Source organism: Hemiscyllium ocellatum, chromosome 4 (genome assembly GCF_020745735.1).
Source record: "Hemiscyllium ocellatum isolate sHemOce1 chromosome 4, sHemOce1.pat.X.cur, whole genome shotgun sequence".
Lineage (NCBI taxonomy): Eukaryota > Metazoa > Chordata > Chondrichthyes > Orectolobiformes > Hemiscylliidae > Hemiscyllium > Hemiscyllium ocellatum.
The window spans coordinates 123,742,119-123,764,661 of record NC_083404.1 but is presented as its reverse complement, the minus strand read 5'-3'; the positions used below and the strand labels follow the sequence as shown (position 1 = coordinate 123,764,661).

Below are 22,543 nucleotides of genomic sequence, written 5' to 3'. Positions count from 1 at the left end.
GGTTCTTGGTGCGGGTATCACCTGACATTATTTAATTAGTGGGATGAGGATTTAAATTAGGCTTGAACTACCCATTTAAGGGGCTTTAACTAATGCAAAAGAAGGAAAGCCATACAATGACCAGCCACGACTAGAATGCATTCAGAGCAGAGGTGAGTGGGAGGTAGGTGACAGGCAGGAAAGCAATCAATCTAGCTTATTGAGTTTACACCCTGACTGCCTTCAGTCAGCAGTACAATACCTGAAAGAATTGAAAGATACCAGTAGGTTTAACAACCTTTAATCTCAACATTATGAAGGAGAACGATGCAGTTCCATAAAACCTTATTTAAATAAATTAAAATTGCCAAACATAGAGAAAACCAAGACAACACAACCCTGAAGGTGCAACACCAAAGAATTAAGGTCCTATAAAATCAACCACATGATTTAAAAATAGAATAAAAATTTCCCTGATGATTCAGTGAATAGTTCATCTCAAAGAAAGCTGAGCCTCGAAATACCCTGATGTAAAAATAGCTTAACAAATGTCAAGGCTCACAAATGAATAATGGCAAATTATCAGAGGTCAATTAGTACCCATGAACTACATACCAGCAAGCAATCAGCATCTTCAGAAGAGAAGATGATGTGTTCACAATTTATGCCACTATATTTAGTCAGATAATACTGGAGAAGAAAAAAGCTCAAGCTTTTACACCATTAGGTATTGGTAAAGATCTGTTCAGATTTCATATGGATACAATACCTCTTTACTTTTACATTACTGAGAGTTGCTTACAAAAACTAAAAGCATCACTTTATTTTGCAACTTCTCACAGTAAGCATTCTGTTGAATTAAGCATTGAAATCAATCTCCACTTTGCTTACTAGATTTCTGCATGCTAAGACCACACTGGGACCTGGGCATTGAAATCCAGGTTGACATTCTCATGTAGCACTGAGGGAGTGCAGTACAGTTGGAGGTGAAGAAGTTTAGAATGAGAGGCTAAACCAAAGACCTTCCTGCCCTCTCAGGTGAATGTAGAAGATACCATGGCAAAATTTTGAAACCAAGCTGGGAGATTACCCAGGTGTCTTTGCCAATACTAACTTCAAAAATCAACATCACGAGAAACTGGTTTGTGGATTATATTGCAGTTTGTGGGAGCTTGTTGTAAGAAAATTTGCTCTGCATTTCATTTACAATAACAAATCTATTAATTAATCTTTAATTGGCAATAAAGCACTTTGAAAGCCCTGGTGGTTAGAAAAGGTTCTAGATCAATCTAGTCTTTAGATCATTCTATTCTGGTAATTTCTGTAGAAACCAAGTGAGACATAAGGACTCAGAAACTATATATGTAGAAGCAGTTCCCTTGTTACAAATCAGTTCCATTCTGGAGTCTCTTTGCGAGTTGACTTGGACACAGATCGGACACAAAATAGCCATTCATAAGTACAGGAAATGTTCATATGCTGGATCTTTAAAATTGTAGCCCAGTATGGGATCATGTTCTGAATTGCGAGCATTCATAAGTTTGTAAAACTGGAGACTCCTATGTATGACTTAAAACAACAGGTTTTTAATAAATTATATGATGGATTGAGAAGTAATTATCTAAATCAATTGTCTTGTTCCTGGTTTTTATTAACCTATTGTACATTTGAACATGTTCTTTTATTAAAAAAACTTCAAACAGCCATGTTAGAAATCCATTTTGATCCCCAAAGTTTTTATAAAATGTCAGCTGAAATCTTATAAAAGTGTCAGCTCTGACTCAAACTACAGTCTCAGTTGAAAGCTGCATATAAAATATGACGCCTCATTGTTTAGTATTGCAAGTTTACATCTAAATACTAACCTTCACTCCTTCATTGTAATTGTCAATTGGACTGTTTAGGCTGGCAATGCTTCCTCCATGGCTAGGGGCACCAGGTCGAGGAGGTTTCTTTGGTGGCGCTGCATGCTCTGTTGGACAAGGAGAGGAAAAAAAAACAAAGTTGTTACTTTATTGATTGTTATAATGCTGGAAATTTAGAAATAATACATATCTGTCAAAATATATAATAACCAATAATCAGAAACACTTCTAAAGAATGTGAAATAGACTTCTTCACAGAGTGCATTTTGACAGTCTGATCTGCAGAACGCACTTGGTTGCTCAATAGCCATGTAGGAGACCTGGTCAATTTTAGGGATTTAGTCTTGTTAGCATTAACGCCATTTCAAACAAAACACCTTGCTAGATAGGGACCCAACCTCATCTTAAATACTCACACTCCCCTCCACCAGCATATTGTGGCAACTCTATTTACAAAATGATCTGCACTAATTCATTTCCCAAACCCACAGGTTCTATTGCCTAGAAGGAAGAGGGCAGAAGTGTATGGGAACACCAATGTTGGCAGGTTCTGCTGCAAGCTACATCCTGTCTTGACTTGGGACAATTTTTCTCTCCTTTATTTCAGTTCGTCAAAGACCTTGCAACTAATTGTTCAGTAATACTGCTGTCATACCTTCATCATTGAGACCACAGTTCAAAAAGCACCGCACCACCACTTTCTCAAGGGTAATTTGGAATGGGCAATAAATGCTGGCCTTTCCAACAATGCACATCACAGGAATTAATTTAAAAAAATACTTCTACTCTATGATTCTATTTACAAAACTCAGGATTCCAGATGCTTCATTAACTGCTTTGCTAACTAATCCTACCAACGAAGGTTGGGCCTAACCCAACCTTTAATACAACCTTTCAAAAATTATACCACTGAAATTTTATCATCTCTCCTTATACTTATCAGAAAGAATGATCTCACACTCCTCTGCAGTGAATTTCATCTGTTCATCACACCATCAGCCTAGATTGTCTTGAAGTCTTCCTCTCTGTTACTACACTTCCAAGCTTCCTTTGGATTCGTTACTCACTCCGTATGTTGATAGTGAATTGTTTTCCTAATGTTCTTGACTGTGACACAAATGATTTCACTACTTATTATTTTTTATGTTAATTACAACACCAGACAGCTTCCCCACACTTTTTTGATCAAGTTAAGTCTTTCTCTCTGATACACCATTTAGAATGTCTTTTTGTGATGAAAGATCAGGTTGCTTATATGCGAATTACATTTAAATTTGCTATTTAAGATCATCGATATGTCTGCTCTGTTGGTGTTGCACCAGAAGAGTGAAATTGAACTGCATGCCATAGCGACGTCACGATGAGATTTCTGGCAGAATCACAAATGTAAGATCTGAAACTGGGTCATTAAAGTTTCATTCTACAATTCATCCTCATTTATTGACCAAAAATAACTTTGAGCTTAAGGTATTTCAATTCTTACCTTGTTTACCTACAGGCTGATAGATGTGCTGATTCCCAATCTAAATAAAAAAAGAGAAGGTATAAAAATAAAAGACTGCCTTAATACAGTTTACATATTTGATTGGTAGAGACATGATGACAATTAAATCCATTACTTAATGGAATAACATTTTTAATGTCAGTTTTTAATAGAAGCTCTTAGAGAAAAAAAACAAATTAAAAGTTATTCTTGCAGTTCACTAGGCAGCCCAGGACCTAAACTCTTGTCATTTTTTTTGCCTCTCTATCTGGTTTACTTTCAGTACATACCACTATCCTGAAGGTGGACAACTGTTTTTCACCTTTGTCACTGTGATGATACAAGTAGTGGATGACAGAGAAAGTTGCAATTGGAGGGATAAAGTATAAGGTGAAGTACAGGTGAAGCTAGCAGTTTCACACTATGACTGTGCAAGTTTACCATGAACAAGACAATGCTGTCAAGCCAAAAAAAAATTCTTTGTCATACAAATTAGTAATCTAGTATATGAAATTTCAGTGCTGGTATCATCGTAAATCTGTAGCCCCAAAGGTTAGCAGGTCGTACTGAATAGCTTGTTCCTTCAGCTGTTCACGATAAATAAGACAACGGCAGTACCCAACCAGATCATGCTTGCAAAACCCGCAAAACAGTATCCAACATTAGATGTGATTCTGCACTTAAACAACATTTGCTGGATAATCGCAAGTTTGTGAAGAACTACACTGACAATCAATTCAGAATTGACGTCAGGCGCCCAGTGTGACACTGATGTACTGAAAGCCCCACATACTAACTCACAGAGAGCTGCTTTATGTTGACAGAAAGAACAACATAAACAAGCACTGCACTTGTTTCAACTCAAAAAAAATGGATGACAGCCATTTGCTGAATTATTTGTGAGGAAACGACAAATCCAGACCAATCAATCAACTTGCCTAGCTTCAAATCCAAGTAAAGCCTAAAAATTATCAATTGTCATTAACAACTGCATTTCCATGGCAATATCTTTACTAATCAGAATCTAATTGCTAACAAATTGACATTCACCGCTTATAAAATATACATGTTATTTTTTTCCCCCTTTATTGGTTCTCTTGTGAATTATCCTGATGGGTGCAAATTTGTCATGAAGAGAGTCACAAATTTATAACTTATGCATAAAATGTTAGTGCACAATGCTGTATGGTCTCTGCTAGAAGCAAGTTAATGGGGAAATGGGTTTCTCCACAAAACTGATTCAAAACAGCAACCTCAAGTATAGCTCTTAAATTATATCAGTAGAAATAATCTATCAAAATTATAAGGAGATCTTTTGCTCTCTTGTCCAGAGTAAGAAAATCTACTTGTACCAGAAATAGTGTCCTGCAAAAACTTACTGGGTCCAGGAGACCACCATCATCTCGATCAACATTGTTCCTCATTGACCTTGGATCGGGTTTCTGGAAAGGAAATTAAAAGACAGAGATTAAAACATTAAGACATTATTATTCTTTTTCTGCTGCACAGATTGCAGTGGAATCAATTCAGCAAAATAGAAGTGTAAACAATTCAAACTCAAAGTGGTTACTTTACCAATTTTCCAACACATGACCTGAAAACTTCCATAGTATAATATTTGTCTGGGAGCGAAACAGAAGCCTATTTTCCCCTTGCAGCAAAAATTACACACACAGGATGAGAATAACATGCAATAATTCCCGTTTCCTGTCAGAGGAAGGCTTATATGTACTTGGCTGCAGAAATACAGAAAGAGTGTTCAATTACAACTTACAGACCATTTAAAATTAAACCGATAACTTGTTAAATTCAATTTGCTCCTGTTTACTTAAGACATGCTGATGGCTCTTCACTTCATAATGTGGGAATGGTAAAGATTAAAACCAGTGAAAGAAACGGGGATGTTTCTCAATCCTAACTTGCAAACCTTTTTTTTTTATTTTTGACATGGTCTGTAATCAATTTGTCCCAAGCCTCATCCCCATGAGAATTTTTTGTTTGTGATGTATTAATTATTTGCTTCTTCTTTAAACACATACTTTAAATATTTGGTTTGTGACCAATGTCTTTATTTGGATCAACTATTTTTCCTCTCTAACCCAACTATGCTGACATGAAAACAGTTTTAAGAGGGACATAAACTAGTACTTGAAATTGATTTTAAACAGAATAAGTCATCTCTCCATTCCTTTAACAGCTTGCAACATTGAGATTTTCTGCAGATTGTCATACTTTCTAACTCAACATCACTCCTAAATTCATAACTGTGTCAGGGATCTCTCTGCAGAAAAATCAGGGAAGAAATTCAACCTGAGCCATTAGTGGAAAGTTTGTTCAAAGATCTTTGTCCAATTTAAAGTGGGAATTGGGTCTCGTTTGAATTTAACTAGTGAGCTGCAATGCCAACCTTGATCTAACCCTCTTTCAGTGAATCCCAGGTTGAGGTTGGTGCTGCCAAGTGAAACGGTGTTTCAATATCTTTACAGAAATAGGAGTACTCCTCTACTTCAAGATGCCACAAAACTATAATATTTTCTTCGACAATGCCTTTATCTAGCACTGGATAGACAATGTGTGGCAGAACTGCAAACCAATTTTAATTGGGGTCCAAGAAATGATGTCATAGCTCTGAATTACATTTACAAGATACTTTGTGCTTAAAGTATAGGTGAGTGACTTGTACAGCCACAAATCACTGGATTTCAAGTGAACTGTCACACATGTCCAGGAGATCAGGCGCAAGAGGTTGCTGTTGTTTTAATGCACACAAAATAGTCATAATGATGTTAAATCTCTGCACTCTTTGTCTCTATCTGTCTTATAAAAACTTAATGAAAATATTTTACTGGGGAGATGCTATTAAGCTACTTTACACCCCCAACTCTGCCTCCCCTTCCCACCCACTTGTCTATGAAAGCAGGACTTCAACATGTGCCCCTTTGTCTCCTCCCTTATCACTATCAGTACCCTTAATATTACTTCCAGGTGAATCAGTGATAATAACATAGTTTTATTGGTGGGAATCTCGCAGAACTGCCTGAAAGAAGGGGCTTGTGCTTGTGTGCATGCTAACTTCTGTCAGTCAGTTGATCAGTGGAAACACATAGGCCATTCCTTACTAAGGATGGCTGTCCACCCCGATGAGTCAGAGCTGAGACTTCATCTGGAGGAGGAAGAGGTAGCAGTGATGGACATGTGTGTCACAACCAGGGCAACTCAGACAGATCCTGGTGATGTGGGGTCAGGAACAGCGGGTGATGTGTTGCTGTGTAGACACAGTCATTGGCGCCAGGGTCACTCTGTGGACTAAAGAGTGCCACAACTGAGTGTACTACCTGCAGTTTGCCAGCATTTGCAGCTTACCCACATGGCAAAGCCACTTAATCCCTCCTTCATCCTCTGGCTAAATACTAGTGAAGGTTAGATGAGGCTCTTAACTATTTCGATTGTCTCTATACTGGACAGCTTTCAGTTAATTGCTCCAGCCTTCCACACCACCATAGACGCTTCTTTTTCTCTCACCTTTTCACTGTACCTGCACTTGCTATTACATCACCACCCATATCCAATTCTGATGGTACAAGTCTTTTTTTGTCACTGAGCGAAAATATTACTCTTTTTCTTTCCATAGATGCTGCCTCACCTGTTGGGTATTTTCAACATTTTTTGTAGATAGTGTAAATTCTGCTGCAAAAACTTACCTGTTTATTTTAACACATTAACAACAAACTTGACTCCAATCCAAATTGCACTGCTATCCAGATATAATCATAAATTCCAGATTAAGACAACATCTTATTCTGCCAAAATAACTTGTCAGCACAGTTGAATTTCTAGCAGTAGCATTTCCAAATAGGGAGAGGTTGGGCATAATTATTCTTCCGTTGATATTTCAAGCTTTCCTTGCCAATATGACATTTCTGGATTGCATGTACAGTCGTAAGAAAATCAAGTTTGAACTTGTTTATTATAGAGGCATTTCATCTAAACTTGCAATAGCAGTGATGCAGGTAAGAAATACAATTTTATATATGAGAAGTTAGTTTAAGGTAATGAGAGGATGAAAATCTCACAAAAGGAAGGAGTGCTTTAATAAGTATCTACAGATGCTGTGAAAGACTATCATTTTGAAGATATTTCTCAACATATTTTCCAGGCATAATTCCAAAAAGGTCTGTGTGTAATTTTTAGTTTGGCAGTTACAGAAAAGATTGAATTTTTGTGGAAGAAATTTTTTTAAATATCTTCCCCTTGTCTGTTCAGTCAATATATTATGTCCTATTCAACTGAAACACATTTATATTTGACTTACAAATGGCTATACATATTAGATGCAGGTGGTCCTGAAATATCATGACCTCTTTGCTGTTCCTCCCCTATTACCATTCTCCTATAAGAGCCAACATTGATTCTTTGATCCTTTTTTCAATCAATTCCTCAATATCCAATTTCCTCACCTATTTAGTTTCCCTGAAAAATGCTTTCTCAAAAAAGATCTTCATTGTGTTGTCCTCAATATTCACTGCCTCACTTTCTCTTGAATGCATCAATACTGCTCAGCTGCACTGACTCCTCCCCATAACTCCCTTTAAATCCTTCCAGTCTGGCTCTCACCCCTCTCAGCACAATATGACTTTACTACAAGCATAAACTATGACCTCGATGTGACAATGATACTAGGGCATTATTCCTTCTTGTCCACTCTGCATTAACGACAAAATTTGCTATTTTCCTCCTATGTCTCTATTTGTTGGGTCTGACTGTCCATAGTTCCATTCCAACCAGTCTAAATATAGTCAGCACATCTCAAGAAATGCTTTCCTTTACCTTCCCACGTTATCGCTTTTCAGAATTTCTTAAGGATATCTTTAAGCTCTGTTCCTACTCAACAGGGCTTGGGAATATGATTCACAGGAATAAGTTCACTTTACACATGTATGCCAATAACACTATTTTCTCTACATTACATGTCCGACTGCTTTATGTAGTTGGATTGGCTGACTGACCAACTGAGTCATAGATTCATATAGTACGGGAACAGACCATTCGGTCCAACTTGTCTGCACTGACCAGACATTCCAATTTGACCTAGTTCCATTTGCCAGCATTTGGCCCATATTCTTCTAAACCCTTCCTATTCATGTACCCATCCAGGTGCTTTTTAAATGTTGTAATTATACCCATCTCTACCAATTAGTCTGGCAGCTCATTCCATACATGCACCACCTTTGGTATGAAAAAGTTACCCATCAGGTCGTCTTCAAATCTTTCCCTTCTCACCTTCAACCTATGCCCTCTAGTTGAACTCCCCCACCCTCAGAAAAAAGACCATGCCTATCCACTCTCCACATGATTTTTTTGAACCTCTATAAGGTCACCCCTCAGCCTCCAATGCTCCAGGGAAAAGTCCCCAGCCTATCCCTAAAACTCAAACCCTCTAGTCATGGCAACATCCTTGTAAATCTTTTCTGCATCCTCTCAAGTTTAACATCAGTCTTATAGAAGGGTAACCAGAATTGTATGCAGTATTTTATTCACCAATGTCCCACAGAGCAACAATATAGTGTCCCAACTCAACGTCCTGACTAATGAAAGCAAGCATGCCAAACACCTTCTCCACCATCGTGCAATTCCACTTTCAAGGAACATGCACCTGCACCCCTAGGTCTGTTTGGCAACACTCCTCAGGGACCCAACAGTTATCTAAATTGTCTGTCACACCTAGCCCATTAGCCCATCTGATCAAGATCCCATTGCAGTCTGAGGTAACATTCTTCACTGTCCACTAGATCACCTATGTTGGTGTCATTTGCAATCTTACTAACCATGCCTTCTGTAATCTGGACCCAGCACTGATCCCTGTGGCACACTGCTGGTCACAAGCCTCCAGTCTGAAAAGCAACCCTCTACAACCACCCTCTGTTTCCTACTTTCAAGCCAATTTTGCATCCAATTGGCTAGCTCTTCCTGGATCCCATATGATCCAACCTTATTCACCGTCTACCAGATCTAAATGTTGAAGTTCTAAATTGGAGAAAGGCCAATTTTGATGGTATTAGGCAAGAACTTTCAAAAGCTGATTGGGCGCAGATGTTCGCAGGTAAAGGGACGGCTGGAAAATGGGACGCCTTCAGAAATGAGTTAACAAGAGTCCAGAGAAAGTATGTTTCTGTTAGGGTGAAAGGAAAGGCTGGTAGGTAGAGGATGACTAAAGAAATTGAGGGCTGGTTAAGGAAAAGAAGGAAGCATATGTCAGGTATAGACAGGGTAGAACGGTGAATCCTTAGAAGAGTATAAAGAGAAGGAGTGTACTTTAGAGATAAATCAGGAGGGCAAAAAAGGGACATGAGATAGCTTTGGCAAATAGAGTTAAGGAGAATCCAAAGAGTTTTTACAAATGCATTAAGGACAAAAGGGTAACTAGAGAGAGAAGAGGGTCCCTCAAAGATCAGCAAGGTGGCCTTTGTGTGGAGCAGGAGATGGGTCAGATACTAAACGAGTATTTTGCAGCAGTATTTACTGTGGAAAAGGACATGGAAGACATAGAATGTAGGAAAATAGATGGCGACATCTTGATAAATGTCTATATTACAGAGGAGGAAGTGCTGGATATCTTGAAATGCATAAAAGTGGATAACTCCCCAGGACCTGATTAGGTGTACCCTAGAACTCTGTGGGAAGCTAGGCAAGTGATTGCTGGGCCTCTTGCTGAAATATTTGTATAACTGATAGTCACAGGTGAGGCGCTGGAAGACTGGAGGTTGGCTAACATGGTGCCACAGTTTAAGAAAGGTGGTAAGGACAAACCAGGGAACTATAGACAGTGAGCCTCATGTCTGTATTGGGCAAGTTGTTGGAGGGAATCCTGAGGGACAGGACGTACATATATTTGGAAAGGCAAAGACTGATTAGGGATAGTCAACGTGGCTTAATGCATGGGAAATCATGTTTCACAAACTTGATTGAGTTATTTGAAGTAACAAAGAGGATTGATGAGGGCAGAGTGGTAGATGTGATCTATATGGACTTCAGTAAGGCATTCAACAAGGTTCCCCATGGGAGACTGGGAGCAAGGTGAGATCTCATGGAATACTAGGAGAATTCGTCATTTGAATACAAAACTAGCTCAAAGGTAGAAGACAGAGGGTGCTGGTGGAGGGTTGTTTTTCAAACTGGAGGCCTGTGACCAGTGGAGCGCCATAAGGATTGGTGCTGGGTCAACTACTTTTCATCATTTATATAAATGATTTGGATGTGAACGTAAGAGGTATAGTTAGTATCTTTGCCGATGACACCAAAATTGGAGGTGTAGTGGACAGCGAAGAAAGTTAGCTGAAAATGTGTTGCTGGTTAAAGCACAGCAGGTTAGGCAGCATCCAAGGAATAGGAAATTCGACGTTTCGGGCATAAGCCCTTCATCAGCGAAGAAAGTTACCTCAGATTACAACAGGATCTTGATCAGATGGGTCAATGGGCTGAGAAGTGGCAGATGGAGTTTAATTTAGATAAATGTGAGGTGCTGCATTTTGGGAAAGCAAAACTTAGCAGGACTTATACACTTAATGGTAAGGTCTTGGGAGTATTGCTGAACAAAGAGATCTTGGAGTGCAGATTCATAGCTCCTTGAAAGTGGAGTCGTTGGTAGGTAGGATAGTGAAAGTGGTGTTTGGTATGCTTTCCTTTATTGGTCAGAGTATTGAGTACAGGAGTTGGGAGGTCATGTTGTGGCTGTACAGGACATTGGTTAGGCCACTGTTGGAATATTGCATGCAATTCAGGTCTCCTTCCTATTGGAAGGATATTGTGAAACTTGAAAGGGTTCAGAAAAGATTTACAAGGATGTTGCCAGGGTTGGAGGACTTGAGCTATAGGGAGAGGTTGAATAGGCTCGGGCTGTTTTCCCTGGAGCATCGGAGGCTGAAGGGTGACTTGATAGATGCTTATAAAATCATAAGGGGCATTGATAGGATAAATAGACAAAGTCTTTTCCCTAAGGAGTCCAGAACTGGAAGGCATAGGTTTAGGGTGAGAGGGGAAAAATATAAAAGAGACCTAATAGACAACTTTTTCACTCAGAGGGTGGTACGTGTATAGAATGAGCTGCCAGAGGAAGTGGTGGAGGCTGGTATAATTGCAACATTTAAAAGGCACCTGGATGGGTATGAATAGGAAGGGTTTGGACGGATATGGACCAGGTGCTGGCAGGTGGCACTAGGTATGTCAGTTAGCGCAGATGGTTAGAGCGTGATGCCAATATCGTCAAGGTCATGGGTCAAATCCCTGCACTGACCAAGCGTTCCGCTAAAAGTTTGGGCGGCATGGTGGCTCAGTGGTTAGCACTGCTGCCTCACAGTGCCAGGGACCCGGGTTCGATTCCAGCCTTGGGTGACTGTCTATGTGGAGTTGCACATTCTCCACGTGTCTACGTGGTTTCCTCCAGGTGCTCTCGTTTCCTCCCACAATCCAACGATGTGCAGGTCAGGTGAATTGCCCATTGTGTTAGGTGCATTAGTCGGGATAAATATAGAGGAGGGGAATGGGTCTGGGTGGGTTACTCTTCTGAGGGTCGGTGTGGACTTGCTGGTCCGAAGGGCTTGTTTCCACATTGTAGGGAATCTAATCTAATTTAATCTAGATTGGGTTGGGATAGTTGGTCAGCATGGACGAGTTGGACTGAAGGGTCTGTTTCCATGCTGTACATCTCTATGACTCTATGTAGAACTTTGTTGAATGCTTACTGAAGTCCATATAGACAACCTCTTCTGCTCTGCTTTCATCAATCTTCTTTGTCACTTCTTCAAAAAACTCAATCAAGTTTATGAGACACTATTTCCCACGTACAAAGCCATTCTGCCTATCCCTAATCAGTCCTTGCCTTTCCAAATGCATGTAAATCCTGCCCCTCAGAATCCCCTCCAACAACTTGGCCACTATTGACCTAAGGCTCACTGGTCTAGAGTTCCCTAGCTTTTCTTTACAGCCTTTCTTAAATTGTGGCACTACACTGACTGGCAGCCAAGCTCTGATACATTACATTTGAGATTTTTGGTTGAAGGTCTGAAGCCATCAATTTCAGCTCCTGCCACAAACTGTAATCGGTTACCACTGATTTCCCCACCAACTAAAACTGAAGACAACTTTGGTACTCTGTTCAACCTCAGTTTAGCTTCAGTATTGATATCCTTTCCATCTTGAATAACATTCTATAATTGGCTCCAATTCCACAAGATTGCCTTGAAGTTGTTAGATTTTAAAAATTAAAACTGGTTGGCAAATATCCATTGAGGAGGAAAGTGGTGTACTCACCTGGATTCAGCTTACATGTGACTCAAGTTCCACATGAATATGGTTAACCCTTAACCGCTGAGAAAGATATTTAGCTACATTTAACAGATTTAAAGAATGCAGGAAAACAGTTCAAGGAAGAAGCCCAATAGCATCTTCTCAGGATCACTAGAGTTGGGTATTAATACCAGCTTTGTCAACATTACCCCACATTCAGAGAACAAATACGAACAATTCTTAGTGAAGAGCCTCTAGCTATTGAAGTAACCTTTCCAAACTTCTGTAAGTTATCTTTCAAATAGATTTTCTCAAGACCCATTTCTTTTACCAAGCTTTCTGCAATGCTCCCTAAACACTCTCCCTCTCGTTCAACATTGTGGTTACTTACAGTGTTCTATGAGCAGACAGATAAGCTGCTGTTGCTGTTAATAAAAGTATTCAGGAGACCTTTTGTGGTTTAAAAAGCAGATCTGTGCGATCATCCAGTTCTAGAGAGGTGTTTCAGAGGTGAACCTCTGTTCACCACTGTTTTTAACTTCTAACAGTGCAGCTGAGGTCAGCAACAAGCAGTCTGGAAATGTGGTAATGAATCTGCTTCTGCAATAGTATGAATTGTAAAACACAACCAATCTCAATTCTGGTTTCTGGGAAGAAATATACAAGCAATGTCAACAAATCCACTGGTGACTTTACTCTTAACTATTCATTTAATTGAAACCATAAACTCTTCAAAACACATTAAAGCTACCATTTTCAAGTTTGCATGACTTGAAATTTTTAAGTTTCCTGTAGCCAGTCAGTTTGGTTAAAATTATAGCAAAATTGAGATAGCTGATTAAATTTTTTAAAATGGCATTTGAGGGAGGGTCATAATTTATTTTGATCTTTGTTTTTGGAGAAATTCAAACTATGAAAACCTATACTTGCTTTTTGAGAAACAAAGCATCAGAGCTGAGAAAAAAAACCTGATAATCTGAACATTCCATCAGCTTTAGATCAAGTTATCAACCATTTAATTTAATATCATTGACACATGAACAAATGAAGTGTGCTCTGATAAACAAACTCTGAAGAATGCATTCAATTTAGGTCACGCTGCCCTTGACTGAAAGTGCTCTCTATGCTGATAATGTCGGACCACACATCAGGAGTGGTGACCAGGTGACTTTCAAGGATCTTTGAACAATGGACTAATCAGTGCAACTCTCTTGCTCTTTAGTTATGGGAGTCTTTTTCCTTTTGAAATGATTGAAGATGCTGTTACCACCTTTTCAGGCAAGACAATCCAGATACTAATAAAGTAACTCTGGGGACTAATCTTCCTGCCAGTGGAGACAGTTAACTCTTTCAACTTTATCAAACACGTTCATAATTGTGGGGTATGTAGTGCTGGAAAAGCACAGCAGGTCAGGCAGCATCTGAGAAGCAGGAGAATCAACATTTTGGGCATAAGCCCTTCATCAGGCATCCTTTTTCACCAGCACTACATGCTTGACTCTGAGCTCCAGCATCCGCTGTCCTCGCATTCTCCACGTTCATAATTCTGAGCACCTCAATAAAATTTCTCCTTAAACATCTCTGCTTCAAGCAAAACAAACTTGGCTACTCAGTCATGCTGGGTGGCATTGTGGTACACCTGCTCTGAAAGGCCTTTTTAAAAATACATTCATGGGTTGAGCTGTACATCATGTGTGGTACTACCATTGTGCTAAATAGGAAAGACTTCAAACAGATTGAGCAACTGAAAACTGTCATGGAAGCTCCACAAATATCCTCAGCTCCAAAAGAGCTGAATTTTGAGGGATTATCCAGCACATCAGTACAAAAGAAAAGGCTGAAGCATTCGCAGCAATCTTCAACCAGAAATGCTGAGTGAATAATACATCTTGGCTTCCTCTAGACGGCCTCAGCATCACAGATGCCAGGCTTCAGCTAATTCAATTTGCTCCACATGATATCAGAAATTGGTTGAACACCTTGAATACTACAAAGGTTGTGCGGCATGACAACATTCCAGCAATTCTATTGAAGACTTATGGTCTAGAATGTGCCACACTCTTAGCCAAGATGCTCTAATACAGATACAATGCTGAGATCTACTTGACAATGTAGAAAATTGCTCGGAGATGTCCTTGTCATGAAAAGCAGGATAAGTCAAACCAGCCAATTATCATGCCATCAGTCCATCCTTGCTTATCGGTAAAGTGATGGAATAACCTGCTCACTAATGCATCATTTGGGCTCCCCGAGGACTACTCAGCTCCTGATCTCATTACAGCTTTGGTTCAAACACGGACAAAAGAGCTGAATTCCAGAAGTGAGGTGTGAGTGACATCACCTGACATTGAGGCCATATTTGATGTAGTATAGCATCAAGGTTCCCTGGTAAAACTGGAGTCAACGGGAAAACTCTCAGAAAAACACTCTGCTGGTTGGAATCATGCCAAGCATATAGGAAGATGGACATAGTTGTTGGAGATCAGTTTTCTCAGTTCAAGAATATCTCTGCAGGAAGTCCTCAGTGTATTAGGTCCAACCGCCTTCAGCTGCTTCTTCAATGATCTACCCTCCACCATAAGGTCAGTAGCAGAGATAATTGGTGATGGTTGCACAATGTTCTGTACCATTTGCAGTCCATGTCCAAATACAAAAAGACATGGATAATATGTCTAAGTTGGGTTGAAGAATGGTAAATCACATTCACGCCACACAATTGTGGGCTATGACCTTCTCCAATAAGAGGAAAGTAAATGTCATCCCCTGACATTCAATGGCATTACCATCACTGAATCCACCGTTATCAACATCCTGGGGGTCACCATTGATGAGAAACTGAAGTGGACAAGCCATTTAAGTAAGGTAGCTATGAAAGAAGGCCAGAGGCTGCAATACAGCAGGATAGCAGTCAATTATAGTGCTATGGTCACTAGACTAGCTTGTCATTCCAGATTTTATGAATTGAAATTTTAACAGTTACTTATCCTGAGAGACCTCAACGTTGACTCTATATTCCATGATGTTTCACTGTATCAAGATAAACACGGGCAAGGAAACCCCTTGCTGATTACACCATAACTTTACCTGGGTCTCTGGATTATTTGTGACAATACCGCTAGGCTATTGCTGTCCCGTGGCATTGCTAAAACTAAATTCAACTGTGCAAGTTGTTGTGTTCACAAGTTCAATAAATATTGATGCATATTGTAGAGGGAGGGTCCAGATTGCCATGTTATAGTGCTGTAATGTAAATATCAATGGTTTACTTGAGTGCTGTATTCATGAAAAGATCAATGTCAAGTCAATGGAATGGTTTTTTTTCCTAGCAATACTTATTATTGGAGATGTGGCCAGTTTCCCATTTCTTCCCATTTTCTTCAGTATTTTATGATAGTTCCACTTTTTAAATTCCAGTACAGTATTGCAAATTCAATTCTTGTTCATTTTCTCTACCACATTCATCTGTGAAAAACAAGGGACATGGTTTGTGCGAAGATTTGTAGCTCGGGTGCTCGTTGTTGTGGTTCTGTTCGCCGAGCTGGAAATTTTTGTTGCAAACGTTTCGTCCCCTGGCTAGGCGACATCAGTGCTCTGGAGCCTCCTGCGAAGCACTTCTTTGATGTTTCTTCCGGTATTTATAGTGGTCTGTCCTTGCCGCTTCCGGGTGTCAGTTTCAGCTGTCCGCTGTAGTGGTTGGTATATTGGGTCCAGGTCGATGTGTTTGTTGATGGAGTTTGTGGATGAATGCCATGCCTCTAGGAATTCCCTGGCTGTTCTCTGTCTGGTTTGCCCTATGATAGTAGTGTTTTCCCAGTCGAATTCATGTTGCTTGTTGTCTGAGTGTGTGGCTACTAGGGATAGCTGGTCGTGTTGTTTCGTGGCTAGTTGATGTTCATGTATGCGGATTGTTAGCTGTCTTCCTGTTTGTCCTATATAGTGTTTTGTGCAGTCCTTGCATGGTATTTTGTAAACTACATTAGGATCATCAACGCCACACTCACAGGAATCCGATTCACGAGAGAAGAAGAAAAGGATAGCCAACTCCCATTCCTAGACGTGATAGTACAGAGAACACCGAACGGAGAATTCACCACAAGGGTACACAGGAAAACAACACACACAGACCAAGTCCTAAACTATGAAAGTTACCACCCCAACACACACAAACGAAGCTGCATCAGGACACCATTCAAAAGAGCCACAACACACTGCAGTACACCAGAACTGCGAAAAGAGGAAGAGGAACACCTATACAAGGTATTCGCCAAAAGTGGATACCCGCGCAACTTTATCAACAGATGCCTAAGAGATAGACCACGGAACGAGGACATGCCACAACCAAAAGGACTAGCCACACTACCATACATCAGGAGCGTTTCAGAACTGACAGCCAGACTACTGCGACCCTTAGGACTCATAACGGCACACAAACCAACGGCCACGCTCAGACAACAACTTAGTAGAACAAAGGACCCGATACCCAACATGAGCAAAACTAATGTAGTTTACAAAATACCATGCAAGGACTGCACAAAACACTATATAGGACAAACAGGAAGACAGCTAACAATCCGCATACATGAACATCAACTAGCCACGAAACAACACGACCAGCTATCCCTAGTAGCCACACACTCAGACAACAAGCAACATGAATTCGACTGGGAAAACACTACTATCATAGGGCGAGCCAGACAGAGAACAGCCAGGGAATTCCTAGAGGCATGGCATTCATCCACAAACTCCATCAACAAACACATCGACCTGGACCCAATATACCAACCACTACAGCGGACAGCTGAAACTGACACCCGGAAGCGGCAAGGACAGACCACTATAAATACCGGAAGAAACATTAAAGAAGCGCTTCGCAGGAGGCTCCAGAGCACTGATGATGTCGCCTAGCCAGGGGACGAAACGTTTGCAACAAAAACTTCCAGCTCGGCAAACAGAACCACAACAACAAGGGACATGGAGACAGATAGGGAATCTATACAGAAACAGCTATAAGTCATTCGATTTTCCCTAAAAAAAACAGAAAGCGGAGGGGAAGTCTGACAGGTGTGTTTAAGAATATCAAAAGGGTTTTGAGGTAGATGTGGAAAAATGTAGGTATTTATAAGATAGTCGAAAATAAATTGACCAGGAAAGTCACAAAAACACTGAAGCAAAGTATATCCTATGACAAGTGATTGTGAGCAATCAATAATGTATTTGATCAGCGACTAAATCAGCACATCAGCTGTGCTGACAGTTTAGCTGCGAGTAAGTTCAAGTAGAGCGTAAAGCCAGCATGAACAAACTGAATCTAATTGTCTCTCTCTGTTCTGGAAGGTCTATATAACTATGTAAAATGGGTACAAAACATACCATATTTGTAGCTTAAGGGTGGAATGAATATTAGTCTTTATTTAGCACAATGTTATGCCTTTTCAGTAGCCTGAATCGTTTTGACACAAGCTCTCCTGCCAATTTCAGAATGCTTAACTATGCTCTTATTTGCCAAAATAAAGTTTTTAACTGTTTTTGGGTATGAAAAAAATACAAAGTTCAACTGGAAGATTATTACAGTTCATGGGAAATATAATAAAGTTGAGAATAGATCACCAATGGCAAAAGGATAGTCTTGATGTTCATGTTTACAAAGAATATTCGAACAAAACATACAAAAAAACTTTTCCTTCATTGTTGGAGCATTACACTGTCTTGATGCAAAGAGATTCCATGAAGTAATGAATGAATTTGAAAGTGATTCATTCAACAGAAATGGCTCAAGAAACTTAGGAGGTTTTAATTTCTTAAAGATTGGATCAAGATGCAATATACAAAAACATCTTCAAAAATATTAAAAGCAAGCAGCTTGGACACCTACATTTTGAAAGTATAGAGCATCCTTATTTCTGCATTATGTAACTCTTCTCAGCATATTACAGATTCACTAAACTCTGACCCTCCAAATCTCAGGGTGAGACAAAATCTTCCCAGACTTGGGCACAACTAAGAAAATTAGAAATTTGATCTACATAATACCTTTCACAACATCATGGGTTTCCAAAGAAGTTTACAGCCAATTATGTACTTTGAGTGTAGCCACTGTTGTAATGTAGGAAACGTGGCAGCGCATACTCTCACGGCAAAATCCATGAAGCAGTAATAAAATAATAACTAGATAAGTGATTTACAGTGTTGGCAGATATTGGTAAAGAGATAAATTGTGGCTGGGACACTGGCTAGGATAACTCTGCTCTTTAGAACAATATGTTACAGTTTTTCATTTGGATTCCAAAAGGTAAAAAAAAAATCTGAACTATTGCTTGTCTTGATTCCTCTCCCAGGCTGCTAATTCAGGAAACTCAGGTTCAAATCTAGTATCCTGTTCAACTGGAACTGATCATCAAATCTCTCATTTTATCCATTATCAATACAATTATTACCAATTTCCATAACACTACCTAGCTTTGCCTTTGTGTCAATTCACAGCTGCTAAATCTCACATAAGAAACATAGGGTTAAGGTTTAGGAGTAGGCCAATCAATCCAACCAGCCTGTTCCATAATTCAACAGGATCATGGCTCATCAGATTTGGTCTCAACTTCATTTTCTTGACTGTCCCCAAAAACCTACGACTGTCTTGGCATTCAAAAATCAAACTAATTCTGTTTTAAATAAATTCAATGATCCAGTTTCCATTGTAAGAGAAAAGCATATCTACATTTCATTACCAATCGACTTTTCCTTAACACTCACTCTTGCTGACTTCCTAAGAACCACTGTATAAACGCTCTCAATTTATAACTTCTCAAGTATTTGCAGTCGACTTCTTTCTTTAAAAAAAATATGAAATTAAAACCCTTAATACTCTTTCTTAACTTCTCCATGTCCTTGTGTCAAACTATGTTTCCAACCTCTTCTATCATCATATGCTTGAGCCCAATATTTCAGTCCCCTCATCATTGGTAATCACTCACCAATAGGTAAGGTTGTCCATCTTGGAAATTCTGTGTCATTGGTCATTAGTGTGGCTAATGAGACCAATCACAGAGCCACATCTCAGACCACACATTTGGCAGGTGTTACCAGGAGGTGGGAATGATCCTTGACCTTGGGATTGTCAACATTCCTTTCTCTGGTTCCTTTTCTGTACTTCCTCTTGCCTTCATGTGTTCTCAAAGAATTGTGTCCCTTCATAAAGGAGTTTCCTCTAAGTCAGTTTCTTCTGAATGACAGTCTCTCATGTTTTGATATCTATGGTGTATTTCTTGAGGGAATCCTTCAGAGAGTCTGAAGAGTTTCCTCTGGCCTCCTCTCATTCAAGTGCTTTCCTTGAGCTGGGCAAAAAAGATTGGCTTTGGTAGTCAGAACTCAGCATCTTAAGCACATGGTTTTGGATAATCATGACCTTGATCCTGGCGCTGTTGGTTGCTTCAAGGACATTGATGTTGGTCTTAGCCTCAACCTCAAGAAGAATTCAAATCCTTTACCAATCTATTCCAAGTCAGGTTTTAACCCATTCCTCCATTAAGATCAATAGAGAAATCCTCCCAAAAGTGGAGGATTTTCCTTACTTGGGAAGCTACTCTCGTCTAAGGCTAACACTGGTGCAGAGAGTCAACAGCACAAACAAACAATCTGCTGCCGTCGGACACCTACAGATGAGTGTCTTTGATGACTGTGACATCTATATTGATACCACAGATATAAGGCGGTCATCCTTCCGACTCTCCAAAACTTGGACCCATCCTCTATAAATGGCATCCTGTCAACTTTCCTTTGCACACTACACTCCACCAGTCCTGGCATAATTTTCATTGCCTTAACAATACCTTCTGCTATTGATCACCTCTTCCATTTCTTTTTCTCTACTGCTCAACAACCATGTCTTCACAAAGGCTATCATAATGCTCACTGTGTTAAAGACACTATATTAAGACAACTATATTAGGTCAATTGGAACCCATATCAAGGATAATAAAACGTTTATTATTAAATCACATAACCCAATACAAACACTTCAGGAAGTCGGAAATATCAAAGTTAACATTACTATCTAAGCTGTGCAATCTTTTACATAATGCTTCAGAGTAACACTGGATATTATTTTTTCATAAATTGCTTTCTACTGTAGCCTTTTCATTAACAACTTGAAGTACAAATCACTGATTCATCTAGAGGCTGTACAATCAGCACTCATATAGGTTCAATACGTCCTCAAGCTAATGTTTAAAGTTTCCCTCACTGATCTCCAAAATTTGTCAATACACAGTATACTTGGCTAGAGACTTCAAAAAAATATAAAAAAGGAACTTACCAGAAACTTCTCTTCTTGTTCAAGCCATCGTTGATCCTCCTCCATTTCCTGCTGCTGCCTTAACAACTGCTCTTCCATTACATTTGTTGGGAGCATCTGCCCCATTCCACGCATATCCAAAGTGCCAGAATCCTGCAAGTTTAATTAAATGCTTATATGCCATGCTATATTAGTTGATACTTATGCAATACAAAATTAGTTAAGATATTGACTGAACTGCAACAGTACTGTTACAACCATTGGCAACTCTTACATTTGTGAGCAGTTTTCACCCTTTCCCAAATACATAATATACTGGAGCCAATGTAACTTCAGATCCTACAACAAAAAAATCAGTAACATTTCTTTACTTTGTAATGACATGTTAGCTTGAAAATCTATTACGCCGATAAACCAAATAAAATTGAAATTTGGCCCGTGCTGTAATAAAATTATTTAATAAAGTTGCATATTATATGTAATATCACAACTGAACTTAAATGGGTAATTAAACACAACACTCGAGGTAATGACATAATCCAAATTCAGAGGTTATATCACTGTTTTACAATTCAATTAAAAATATCCAGTATTTATTTTGTTTGGATTCCATTGAGAAGGATCTAAAAATATGTGGTTCTGTCAAATTCAAGAGATGTCTTTTCCAGCTTTTGAATTACAATGGACATATATTTTTTTCCAAACACACCACCATGATTTGGTGGTGTTTTTATTTCGTCAAATGTCAATATCTATGGCATTGCTTGAAGGACAAGCTATCAGCTTTATTCCAATTAAGCTTCAATGAATCGAATGCCTCGTCTGCACAATTATATTACCTCCAGGTTTTGTGGCCAAATTGGAATATCCTGAGGTCTATGGTGATTCCAGGAATCATGAGCATCTAATACACTTGCCTGTGCAGTATATATACTTCCAGGCATGGGCGAAATTCCATGTGAACTAGTAAATCCGGAAACCTGTTAATAAACACAATTAACTGAAATGATCTATAGTAACTATAGCTACAGATTAGTTCAATTCATTGTCAAGACAGCACTTTTGAACATGGAATAAACCAATGGATTTCAGAATTCAATATTAGTCATTATGTTTAGTGGCTTGTAACAAAATTCCTGTACAAATCAACCTGCATGAAGTACAGTAGAATTAGTGCTACAAGATAATGTTTCCTTTGTTAGTATTCTGTAGAAAGCACATGCATGTAACTATGATGATATAACAGAATGCAATAACAAACTAATTGTCCATGGTCTCTCTCAAGTATTAAGTGCTTCATTTAGGCAAGTTTAAAACTCCATGCTTTGCTATGGGCTAGGTTAAGATTCAACTGATCCAGTCACAACCTTGAATAAAATGTATCAAGGTCATCACCATTCACTGAAATTAATCTTTGTTACATTTATACTTAGCTGATCCAAGTTATAATGTTACCATGTGTCACAAATTCAATGGTATTTTCCCCTCCAAGTATCTTACATTTAAGAGAATGTGATGTCTGTTATTTACCTGATAATGGTTATGCTGCACCATATGTTGTGGACTGGGAAAGAAACCATCACTGGATCTTGGACTTGGGTAGCCTGGTCTACTGGGCTATTGTAGTCAAACAAAGGAAAGAAATAC

The 22,543-nt window shown here is 39.2% G+C and overlaps 1 protein-coding gene across 10 annotated transcripts in view; it reads right to left on the bottom strand.

Moving 5' to 3' along the window:
• Positions 1–22,543, bottom strand: part of LOC132815081 (focal adhesion kinase 1) — a 557,743-nt gene that overhangs the window by 28,502 nt on the left and 506,698 nt on the right. For 8 of the 10 annotated variants that reach the window (XM_060823816.1, XM_060823815.1, XM_060823817.1 and 5 more), the window contains 6 exons: positions 22,427–22,513; positions 21,736–21,876; positions 20,918–21,049; positions 4,707–4,769; positions 3,328–3,367; positions 1,845–1,951 (listed from right to left, as the gene is read on the bottom strand). In XM_060823816.1, coding sequence (XP_060679799.1) covers positions 1,845–1,951; positions 3,328–3,367; positions 4,707–4,769; positions 20,918–21,049; positions 21,736–21,876; positions 22,427–22,513 — 570 coding nt within the window. The remainder of the gene's footprint in view (positions 1–1,844; positions 1,952–3,327; positions 3,368–4,706; positions 4,770–20,917; positions 21,050–21,735; positions 21,877–22,426; positions 22,514–22,543) is intronic. The other 2 variants (XM_060823814.1, XM_060823818.1) reach the window with 2 other exon arrangements.